The sequence below is a fragment of the Pyxicephalus adspersus genome, chromosome 11 (assembly GCF_032062135.1).
Source record: "Pyxicephalus adspersus chromosome 11, UCB_Pads_2.0, whole genome shotgun sequence".
Classification (NCBI taxonomy): Eukaryota; Metazoa; Chordata; class Amphibia; order Anura; family Pyxicephalidae; genus Pyxicephalus; species Pyxicephalus adspersus.
Genome location: NC_092868.1, coordinates 23,068,496 through 23,081,071, shown reverse-complemented (window position 1 = coordinate 23,081,071; position 12,576 = coordinate 23,068,496). Strand labels below are relative to the sequence as shown.

At 38.2% G+C, this 12,576-nt stretch overlaps 1 protein-coding gene and 1 long non-coding RNA gene across 3 annotated transcripts in view; one reads left to right on the top strand and one right to left on the bottom strand.

Moving 5' to 3' along the window:
• Positions 1–2,941: 2,941 nt before the first annotated feature.
• Positions 2,942–5,067, bottom strand: LOC140341170 (uncharacterized). The gene is made up of 2 exons (XR_011922825.1): positions 4,975–5,067; positions 2,942–3,088 (listed from the first exon to the last, which is right to left on the bottom strand). It is a non-coding gene; the product is annotated as an uncharacterized lncRNA (long non-coding RNA).
• Positions 5,068–5,274: 207 nt separating this feature from the next.
• AP2A1 (adaptor related protein complex 2 subunit alpha 1) overlaps positions 5,275–12,576 on the top strand; it is a 38,346-nt gene continuing 31,044 nt past the window's right edge. The window contains exons 1-2 of one of the 2 annotated variants that reach the window (XM_072427215.1): positions 5,275–5,552; positions 11,469–11,537. In XM_072427215.1, coding sequence (XP_072283316.1) covers positions 5,486–5,552; positions 11,469–11,537 — 136 coding nt within the window. In that variant the 5' untranslated portion in view covers positions 5,275–5,485. Of the gene's footprint in view, positions 5,553–5,987; positions 7,247–11,468; positions 11,538–12,576 lie in introns of those variants that run through there. The other variant, XM_072427216.1, reaches the window with a different exon arrangement.

Here is a 12,576-nt window from a genome sequence, read left to right as displayed (position 1 = left end):
GGCACAACCCCCCCCCCCCACACACACACACAAACCAGTCCAGTTAAAATAGTAATAATGAAAATGCATATGTATTTATATGCATTTAAATTTATTTTGACACACACAGAAACACACACGTGAAATCACCAAATGTCCCTTGATACATGTATTATAATAACATCTTAGGCAAAAATCCTTTTTTCAAATATTTTAGATAATTTAGATTTAGAATAAATTGAAGCTCGTAATAAACTGGTATAATACTTTCTCTTACATTTCATAATTTATGTTTGCAAACTTGATAGATAGGACTGCATTATGTATGATTCATTATGTATGACTCTGACCTCTAAGTCATATAGTTCTCCCCAGAGGGTTTTAGCCGGTTGCTCCACCCGGCTGCTTTGAATACCCCGCCCAGCTCTCCTCAGCAGCTCTCATCCTCTGCACAAATCTCAGTAAGGCTGCTCTGTGCTCTGTGTCATCCGTTCAGAGGATTGCTGCTGCAATGAGAGGTGAGCACACACAGTTCAGCCTTCATGTGAAGGGGACACAGGCAGCCCCACCCCCATCTCATAGCATGAGCTCCGATTTCTGTTTTTAAAAAATCTGCCTGTGAAAAGTATCCACTGCTAGAGCTGTGTATAAAGTCTGCATGTCATTCTGCATTCTCACAGCTCTGTGTGTACAAACCTCCATATCTCCTAATAAGTATGTCACAATGACCTGTAATTTTCAGGGTGTACAGGGGACCCTCATAGATACTAGTTACTACAATTTTAGCCCCCTAGCTTTAAAGAATTTCAAGATATGGGGGTCACAAATGTAAAAAGTTATGACAATTAAACTTTGGGGTTGCTGTTTCAGAGGAAAGTGCAACTAGGAGTCCTAAATTGAAAGTGCAAATTGGGGACCCTGGAGCCACCAACATAGCAAGGAGCATTAGGGTGGGGCCCCTAAATATATACCTACCTGTCACAAATCTATACCTATGAAACTACTGTCTGCTTCTCTTCTTTGAAGCCCAATTTCTCTGAGGTGGGGGGGTACAAAACTGAAAATATAGGTGCAAGTGTCGGGCACATTCTCCCCTTACAATCTCATTACTACAGCATCATTAAAACATAAAACACTCTGCCCATTAAAATGGGCTTCCCTGCCCTGGTATACATTCTTGTCAACTTAACTAACATTCTGAACTTCAATTGGGGAATGGGGAGGTGTAAGAAACCAAAAATATAGGTACAAGTGGGAAACATCTGTGACTAACATCCCCTAAAACTTCATCACTATGGCATCATTAGAAAATGAACTCTGTCCACTGAATTTTATTGAGGTTGAGGTACAGAAAGGTTACAGTCATGTGTAACAAGGAAGTGCATTTTGATGGACAGTTTTTTTTTTTTATGTTGTAAAGATGCCATGGTGATGAAAGGTGATAGCCACAAGTGTCTAGCAGCTTCACCTATATTTTTTTTCCCTGCACCTCTTAATTCTAGAGAATTTGGGTTTGAGGTAAGATGCAGACAGATATGTGTAACAGAGCAGGCAACAAACTTTGCTAGGTAGAGATTTATGTTCTCATAATTCCATACTAATGAAATTTTAAAAAGGTTTAGCCACAAGTGTCCCCCACTTCCACCTACAGTTTTAGTTTCCTATGCCTACACGTGTACCTTATTTAAAGTTAATACAACCAACGGTTTAGGAGATATGAAGGTTTGAACACAGCGAGTTGTTAGGCTGCAGAATATGACAAGAAGCTTTTACACTCACGCAGCTATCACAGTGCGCTGCCGATGACATTACATACTGTGGATAAACGTCACACAGTGTTTTTATATAGAATATGGGCAGTGATGAGAGGGGGTCACTGGCTGTCTTGTCCCCATCTGATATCATATGCATGATGCTATTAAAGCATTGCCACATTTTTAATATTATATTAAAGAGTGACTTTCTCCGTTATGTAATGGAAAATTTTTTTTTTTTTTTTTTTTAACACTTTTGTGGAGAGGCCTAGCTTTTATGGCCTGTTACCAATCCTAGGCGCCCAGCACTTATGGCCTGTTACCAATCCTAGGTGCCTAGCAGTTGCCAGAAGTCACTCAGAAGGGGTAAATGTTTTTTGCTGCTAATATGAGCTAAGCCTAACTTTTTACACCACATTCATTATACTATTACACTACTACAAAGGATTACACTCTTAAAACTTAGAACACTAGTAAGTTGGGTCACAATACACGGCATAGGACAGTTGTGGCAAAATACATAGAATAGAAAAATTGGATATACTAACGGGGCAGGCATTACAAAGTTGTAACAAATAATTGGTAGAAGGTAGAACACTGAAACAATAAGAGGTTACTGGATATCCATGGCATAAACAACTGGGAGCACTAAATTTGCCATGTTTTGCCATACCCCCTTTTTTACCACCCGGCTACAGCTTCCTACCACCAGGTTGAAAAAAATTTTGGGGGAGAACACTGAAGTTAGCTCCGGATGAGGAAGATCAAGTTAACTCTTCCCTCCACTTTAATTTGAACGGTTTTATTGGTGGCTGAAGATTGGAGAAATTTAGGTAACTCATTTCCTAAGAAAAAAGGACTCCACACAGGTGTGACACACTGAAGGTGACCCCCAAGAGTCAAGAGGAGGGAATTGTAAAATGAATTAAAGGTTTAATTACAACATAGAAATAAAGGTAATTTTTTGTAACAGCTGATTTACTTATGTGAAGACAATGAATGATCATAAAATGAAGGACACCAAGTTAGGAAGTCATGTAAGAAAATATTTTTTCTTCTCGAGGTGAGTGATTGTATCATCCAAACACATGCTGCATCCCCAGATATAACTTAAATATTTTTAGAAACCAAGAAAATTTGAACTTTTTTAGGTATCTTATGTTAACTACTTATGTATGAATACCAATTCAATTATTATATTAAAATCACACGTTTTGTTTTTGTTTTATTTCTCATTCTGATACAATTAACATTTTTTAAAACAAAGAATGTCAATGATTATTTTTGTTATGATACTCAATTTTTGAATGACGCATTCGCAGACAAAGTCCACTTCATCAGGAGCAAATTGAGATCTACAAATTACATACATAAATAGTTTCTTTATTTAATCAGAATATTTACCTATGATAATATTCTAAACATTTCAAAATATAAAACTTGTATAAAACAAAGTTTAATCAAACAAATATATTCCTCAAAAAGAGATAGTCCCCCCAGTTTATGACTATCAAAACTCCAATAAAAGCAGGCGAAAGCATCAGCGACAGCTCACTGTGAAATTTTGCATATGAAGGATTATGTTAACATCGCTAATTATTCTTGATGATATGGTTGATAATGAGAATAATTAGGGATGTTGACATAATTAGTTTGCCTTAAACTTTTCATCTAGACCAGGGGTCTGCAACCTGCGGCTCTTCAGCCTCCTTGTTGTGGCTCCCTTCGGCTGCCGCGGGGAGATCTCTGATGGGGGATCCCCTTCCTCCCAAGACACTGCGGAGGAGGGGGATTCCCTATCTGGTGTTCTAATGAAAAAAATCTACCAGTGAAACAAATCTACCACGGGCGTGTACAAATGGGTGTGTACAATGACATCCCCCTCCTTTGAACCCCAATTCCTCTGGAATGAAGAACTCTGCCCATCAAAAAAATCTACCCTGTTACGTTAGAAGCCTCCAGCTTCTAATGTAACAGGATGATACGTTGGAAGCTGGAGGCTTCTAGGGGCATAGTTCAGTGTTTAATTTATTTCAAAGTAGGCCTACACATGCACACTTGTAACAGTTAAATTAAAAAAATATTAAAACTTTTAAAAGTTTATAAACTGCGTTATGTTTTGCGGCTCCAGACTATTTTTCTTTAGTGGAAGAGGAGGCCAAATGGCTCTTTTGATAGTAAAGGTTGCTGACCCCTGATCTAGACCAGTGTTTTTCAACCAGGGTTCCTTGAGGAGATGTTCAATTTGTGCCTCTCAGGGGTGTTTAACTGACACCAGTAATCTTTTTTGGCTGTTTAGAAGACTTTCTTCCCACTGTCCACATTATTGCACTGTAAGCCGTGGTTATAGCAATAGCAAGGGTGTCCTGTAAATTTGAAAGTTATTTCAAGTGTTCCCCCCACATAAAAAGGTCAAGAAACATTGATCTATACAGGTAGTTCCTGAGTTAAGGACATCTGACATACAAGACTCTAAGATAAGGCTTCCCTGCTTGTTCCTGTGCAGGACAGAGGTTTGATGGGGGAAGGGGGCAGTTTGCATGGCAGAAGAAATCTTTTGGTGTTCTGCAAGCTCTTGTAACTCCTCAATGACCAAGACAAACTCTGCATTTGTTTCCCTTTGCATATCAAAACACAACTTGCTCCAGTCCTTAATGAATGTCTAGGTTCCACATTTTTTTTTTTGCTTTGTTTAGGATTAGCTCACATTAAGTTTTTTTTTACAGTTATTGACACCACAATGCCTAATAATATGTTGAGACAAACATCAGTCCTAATTGCATTTATTCAAATATTGTGCCTGTTCCGACTTACATACACATTCAATTTAAGAACAAACCTACAGTTCCTATCTGTATGTAACCCAGGGTCTACCTGTATTCTAAATAATTAGGTTGGTTATTTTTAAAAGCTTAATACAAAACGTTAAATAAAAGTAACCATTTCTGTGCATTTGTTTTTCATAGTTTGCAAAATTAGACTCTGGCCAGGGCGGGTCATTTTTCTACATTTTTACGCCAAAAAGTGTCCCACTTCCATAATTCCAGGAGTTAGGAGGTATATTCTTGCCAATATAACATTCCTGCTTTGAGTTCTAGGCATGCATAAAACCACCGCTCTGTAACATTTTTTACATACAATTTTGCCTACTTTTTATCATTATTGATTTACATTAGCGGGAACACCGTGATCATTCTACCCACTACGATGCTGCCATCACAACATAGCAATGGATCATTACCATCCTCGTTCTGAAACCGTTAGCTTCCATTGGCTAGAAATCCCACGAAGGGCCACCTGAAAGCCTCGCCTGCACCATAACATGTGATCCAACCCAGCAGTGCCAAGCCAATAGTATTGTACTTTTGGACGCAAACTTGGGCAGCGTACGCTAATTGACTAAGTTGGTAAGGAAACGTCATATCCCCTCACACCCTTCTTCCCCTCCCTCTGACCACTAGTTTGACTGACATTGTGCTGCTACAATAGCTAACGAGATTTATAAGCCACGGCCCAATGAGAGAATGAGAAAGGTGGGAGAAGCCTGCGCGGCGGATTTCCTGCTGTTTCCGTCAGCTTGTAGCTCTGGCTTGCTGGTTCGGTCCATTAATTAGCAGGGGAGGTCGTATTGCTGCAGCAGTGAGCCTAGTGTTAACTTGATATAAGCTGCTGTCCCTTCCTGCCGGCCTTGTCCACCACCTGCGCCGTGTAGAGGCTTTCTCGCCCAGTTCTGGTCACTCGCAGCGAATAAGATGCCGGCTGTGTCAAAAGGTGATGGCATGAGGGGACTGGCCGTCTTTATCTCCGACATCAGGAACTGTGAGTATGGGCCTTGGGAAGGGACTGCTGGGAGAGAGCGTGGCTGCGGCCTATGTATATGTGGCTGTCATTCTCCTGCCCAGGAAGTTTGAATGGGGTGTGTAGAGCCTGTCATTGTAGCAGTCTCCTCCATTGCTGCTCTGACTTTAGCTGTACATACTTAGTTATGAAGGGGGGGGATCTGTTATTTGGTCAGCATTGCATCAAGGTTAGTGTCTATACATTTACACAGAGGAGAACTTGGCTTCTAGGTTGTACCGGTATGTATCTAAAGTAGAAGTACCTCTTGTTTATTTTATTTCGAGGTGTACACACTTTGATCTGTTTAAAACCTCACATTGGATGATATGGACTCTAGATGGTTAGATGAGTAAAGCAAGATACACATGTCGTATATTAGTTACCAAAAAGAAATGGTCGTGTTTGTCTCAGATGAAAATGTGATGTTTACAGCAATCCCCCAATAGCATTCATCTGTCTGCTATGGCAGATTGATGAAAGACCGATTATGAAGACTGCTGTTCATGCCAAAGGAGGAAATCGCAGTGGGGCTCTCTCTCTATTGAACAGAATGATGTGTGTACAGCGCTTGTTATTTTTATCTTTCACTGAAAACCTTTATTTCATCTGTAAACACAAACCTATTTATGCCTTTATTGGCCTGTATTCTTGGCATCCTTGCTTTGATGAGCTCTTCATAGTGCCCTGTTGGGATGATGTTAGGGGGTTTGCTCCAGCTTAAGTACCCTTCCACTTACCCCTTCCCTTCTCTACACTTTTACCTTTATTTCCCTCTGCAAGGGGGCGATTGGGTCTTGCACCGACATGTAACCACCTTCGTTCTGGTGCAAAAGGAGCATCAGGTGCCACCTTCTTTTCCCTTCTTTTTTTTTTTTTTTGCTACATCACCCAATCTTGCACTGCAATCGGCATTCTTTTTCCTATTGAAGAAAAAAGCCCTTTCTGTGCATTCCCAAGATGTGGCATGCACAGAAGGAGCAGCCTGGTAAAGACTGAATAGGATCGCAGAGGCTTCTGGGATACCCACCTCTTATACCGGGAGGCTCGGCACTCCTATTCAGTCTACCCTTTTATTTTGGTGATGGGTTTGTTTTAAAAGCTAGAATTAACCAGTTGTACTGGACATGGATGAAATTTGTAGGCAATGTTTGTGGTGAGCATACAGGAAGTAGTCACCAGGATAGTTCTAGGATGACTTTAGCAAGATGGTGGTGCAGCCTTTTTAATAATCTTAAAAGTATGTAATAATTGTGCATGTTTTTGCTTTGAAATTTAAATCTGAAGTCTAGGAATGATTTACTTAGTCTAGGTCCCTTTATCTTGTGGGTCTGCTTTTTGGGTTTAATCTTTATCTGTAGCAGCTAGCAGAGATAGGTCAGTGACTGCTATGCTTTCAGATCACTGTTCAGTGAAAATTATAGTCAATGACTGCGATCCTGTCCCCCTCCTTCGTGCTCCTCCTTGCCTTGGATTGTATGTCTAGGAAGTGCCAGGAGAAGAGGAAGGAAATGATTTCAGCTGCTAGTTGTATGCACTTTACTGTACAGCCGCCTAGAAGTACAGCCCCACTGTGTTATTTGCAGAAAGAGAGTTATTCCAAAAGAAGACTAGCTGGATGAAGGAACCTTTATTTTTCTTTTGGAGAAGAAGAACCTGGAAAAGAATAAGATGAGGTAAGTTTTGCCTGGAGTTCAGCCTTAAATTTGATTGCTGGTGGACAGCAAAGTTTAGTCTAGTGTATATCTAAAGACTTGTAAGAATGCAAACAAATACCAAATCTAGCATGTGATGCACATAAGGGTAAAGTGGAACTAAACTCAGTTGGTGGTGAGCTCTTGCCATATTCAGCAAGTATGCTCAGCATGCTTGAAATTATGGCATACGCTTACCCTGTGCAGTCTCCATCCCAGGGAGCCACCATCTTCACTGCTGGCTCCACGATGGACCAATTTATCTTGGTTTTAATACAATTTCATTCAGATTTTACTAATATACCCTAATATTTATATATATATATATATATATATATATATATATATATATATATATATATATATATATAACCTACAGATTTGTGTGAATTGGCTGAAAATGTTGTACATTGTCTCCTGCAACCCCTATTTAGCTAGTGCATGAATAAATCACATCATTACCTTATAAACCTGCAAGTTAACTTCACATCAACTTAGAATGCACCTAGAGCCAAATCACCTGCTAGGTGACCCACACTGATTATGCATGCTCCTACTCAGAGCTGTAATATATAGCTTGGTATCCCCTGCTTGTAGCGCAAAATGTAGCTTAGAGGAAGGAAAAGTGTTTCTCACGAATAGCAATCAAATACTCTTAAAAAAAAAAAAAAAAAAAAAAAAAAAAATACCACAATCAATATCTGAATAGGACCTGACGGGACAGTGTGAGAATAACTTTGAACAAAATTAAAGCTGCAAATGAGGGACACCTGTGGCTAACACCCCTTAAAATTTCATCGCTAAGGCATCGTCAGAACATAAAGAACTCTGCCCATCAAAAAAATCAATAAGAACTTTGGAGGAAAAAGGCAATAGATAAATTTTATCTAAAGATACATCAGGATGAGGATAGAAAAGCAATGTTTGTCTTGACCAATGGTTAACTCCTATTAAGATACTGAACCTGGAAGAAAATTTGGTCATTTACCTCCTGGGCGGGTAATCTGTCCGGATTTATATGTCTAAAAGCAGTACATTGTTTTTCATGAAAATTTTTTTAGAGTATAATAAAATGGTGAGAGTATAATGAAGTTTGAAACACAAAATCATGTCAAAATAATAAATTAAATAAATAAAAAATATATATTTTTTTAAAATAAATAAGTATTATACGCATACTATTATATTATACTGTAAAATACATTTTCATAAAAGACAAATGTACTGCTTTTACACATATAAATCCACTGTATTGCATTCAATACAGTTATTTTGTATTGAATGCAATACAAATAGATTTGAAATTCCTGCCGCACCCCAGACGCAACGGCCGAACGCACCAATGTCATCGGTAACCCCCGGTGACTCATCAGATGCAGAGGACGCCGGCCAGAGGAAGCAAGAGGACAGGGATCGTGAAGGAGGACACCGGTGAATCAGGTAAGGTTGTATTTACTATTGTACTTCACTCTTTTAGCTGCTTTCAGCATCTTTTTTTTTCTAACAGCTTAAGGGGTTATTGTAGATGGACTACTCTGCAAAGCTAGAAAGTGAATGGCAATAGAGTATTTGATTGCTATTCGTGAGAAACTCTCCTCATATGGCTGTACCTTAGCCCTGTACCATCCGATGTAGGGGGGTGCTGTATGCCCACAAACACCAGATATCCCTTTTTTACTGAAGAAGCCGAATTAGTCCATGGAACACATATAAACGAATTAGGGTGATCCCGACAGGAATATCTTATATTGTTTGGTTTGGATGCCTTTTAAAATTCTTTTATGTTAGTGGTTTTTAGTGGTATTTATTAAAGTAATTTTCTTATGTCATTTTTTGAAATTGAAGTTGTTGGCCCTAAAAGTCTCATTGACTGGTGGAATTTCACAAATTTATACTTGACATTTATTAGGGATGCGACCAGGCACAGGATGAACAGGTTGGATAATGTATTACTGTTACCCTAAACTAAGGAGTTAGAGTTTGAGTCAAAGGGTTTAATGTACTAACTCCACAGCCCTAGCTAGAATTTGGGGCTGGGGGAAGGACTTCTTGGGGGATAACCCCACCTATGATCCATGATATAGGAAGGTAGCGTTCATGTTTGGGTAATGGGAGACCAGCGTAATTTATTCTACCGTACAAACGTGTGTTTTTCAGTTTGCTAACCACAAACAAATAAGCAGTACAGATTTGTCTTGCTTCAAACCTTTTTGGTGACTTAGAATGTTGCTACTAGTGACTGCAATAAAGCTAGCTGCTTTAGGAGGGCTGCATTAGCTGTCTCCTTGCCTTAATTATTTTTTTGTTCAGATGTGTCCATCGCATGTCTGTGAATTGAACCTGGAGAACAGTTTAGAGGGGTGGGTCACCAGTGTGCAGTTGGGGTTGTGTTTTGCCATATGAACATGTAAGAGCTTGGGTCATGTCAATTTTACATATTTGCACATCCAATTTGCCATACACAGGGTAGGTAAACACGTTTTTTTTTTGTTGTTTTTTTTTAACAATACTAGTATATAAAAAAAATAAAGTAACAACATAAGTGCAACAAAAACTTTACAAAACTATGCATCCTCTTTAAACTTGCATTGTTAATATGTATTATTTACAAATACACCTATACATTTGTATTTGTAAGAAATACATTTATATTATGTAATTTTCTGGTATTGTGTTTGAATGAACCCTATTACATTGGAAATTTTGGGAGTTTTATTAGTTTTCCAGAGGGAAGCAATAGCATTTCTGGCTGCAAATAGAACATGGCCGATCAAAGTTCCAAACTGTGTCGAAAATTTTCTATTCCCAAACTTAATAATGCTAACTCAGGTCTAACAGGTCACTGTTTCAATAAACATCCAGTTAAAGTAGTGATGAATTTGAAAATGGAATTCCAAAAGCTAATCGGGCTTTTGATTTGTCAAAATACATTTCAAATTTCCTATTTCACCACAATTTCTCTAACACAAACCAGAGTTGTCAGGTAAAATTTTTGCAAATATAAGCAGTTTAAACATGCTATTTTGAATGGTCTTAAATTGAAGCTCAAAAGCGACCAGCTAACATATGACAGTATTCTGGTCTGTAAAGGACAAACTTATCTCAAACCATCTCCGCTCCTGTTACTGCGTTGCGTACCACTTTAAACTAAAAAGGAGACTGTAACAGCAAGGCAACAAAGTGCTAACTGTTGCACCCACAGTTTTTTCAATTTTTTTCAGTTTAGAATCAACCTAACAAACTGTCTAAGAAGTCTATTCTTTTAAATCTGTTTTTCTCTGGTGACTCCTATTTACCCTATTTTGTCACACTGCTCTCAAGAGAGTAGAAGATCCCTCTATACCTGAAAACATGGGGCTAATGGCTGCTGCTTTGTATTTTAGCTGTATGGCTTGTTGAAGGCCCCTGGGCTTCTATTCCTTTTGGGCCTGTTGTGGAGCAAAATAACATTTCTGGAGAGAGGATGTCGTATCTTATTAGTGCTTACTCCATATGACCTCTACATTTTTCATTATGGACGCTACTGGAGATGAGAGCACCCACACAATAGGGAAATAAAAGAATTCCAATGCCACAGCAACCAACACGGAGAAACATAACTGTTGCAAGGGAGGTATATCAGATATGTTCTGGACAGAATATAGCGTTTAAGGTCTTTACAAAGAGGGCACTCAGTGTCTGTAGGAAAAGTTTATTTCTGTATAAGAAAGGGATTCTTCACAGCAAGGTCTGTGAAAATGTGCATTAGGCTCTCTATAGAAACTGGATTTAAAAGGTTCTTTAGATTGCTTTAACAAGAAAAAACTGGATGCTTTTCTAAAACAGATTATAACTGGATATTAAAGTTTTAAAGAAATGACAAAAGACACTGTCGATCCAGGGAGTATCCGAGTGCCTATTGGAGCAGATTAAACCCCATTTTTAAGGGTTTTTTTCACCTTCCTTTGGCTTAACTGTGCATATATGGTTTTATTTGGGATATTCTAGTTTATAGTATGTTTTTTCCCTAGTGAGTGAACTTGATGGGCTTATGTCTAGTAACTCCGTGGGATCATAAGACCCTAATCTATGTCTCTTCAACACTGAAACGCCTTCATCTTTTACACAAGACCATTTAGTATTCGTTTTTCTCTAAGGGATACAAAGCTAAAATAAAGCAGCTGTGGTTCAAACATTCCTATTCACATGCTTTTTTTTCTTACAGGTAAAAGCAAAGAAGCAGAGATTAAGAGAATCAACAAAGAATTGGCTAATATTAGGTCTAAATTTAAAGGTATGTAGTTTTTTCAAAGTATCGTGTGGCTGTTCAAGAGCATACACACAGTATAATAAACAAAAACTTGTAAACCAATGTTTAAGGCTGTCACCATGCATATTAAACACCTGGGTGTTACACTGATGTCTAGATTTCTGTACCAAAAGCGTTACACTGTTTTTCATGAAATTTTTTTTTAAATTGTAGACCTGTAACTTACAGAAATATGTCTGAACAAGGGTCTAGTAGATATGAATATAAAAAATGTTTGAAACACACAATCGTGTAAAAAAAAAAAAAAAAATTACTTTTAATAAAATTAAATAAAAGACACAAAAATCAGCTTAAACAAGAATACATAAATAAATGAAAAATACTGAAAATGCGATAATTCAGTATACTGTATAGTAATATATTTTTCTAAAACACCTCCCTAGTGTGGTAAATTTTAAAACAGAGTCCAACGTCACATAAATATAGATAAAACCACAAATATATTTTGTATTATTTTGTATTGGATTGGATACAGGACTTTGTATTGAATCCAATACAAAATATTTGAATTTCCCGCTACGACCCCCATCGACGGGCGCACGCACGGACATCTTTAGGAATCGCCGAGGGACGCGAACGCCGGGTGTTCTAATTCTTTCCAAACTTCCATGCGAAAAGTGTTAATTTTTTTGCATGAAAATTTATTTTAGAATGTAGGCTATAATTCACCGAATTACCGCATAGCTCACCGAAATATGTCCAAAATTTTATAAATTTATTAATTTTTTTTTTTATAAAACATAAAAATCTTTAAAAAAAAAAAAAAAAAAAATAGTGTATAATGTAATGTACCTGTACAGTAGCTTATATAATATATAATACAATTATATAAGGATTTCTTTGTATTGGACTCAATACAGCTTTTTTGTATTGAGTTCAATGCAAAGCGATTTGAGTTTCCCGCCCCGCCTCCTGCCCTCACAGACGCATGCAGCGACGTCACCGGGAAACCCCGGTGATCGTCACTGCGCTCGCCGGATGAAGACAGAAGAGGATGGACGTG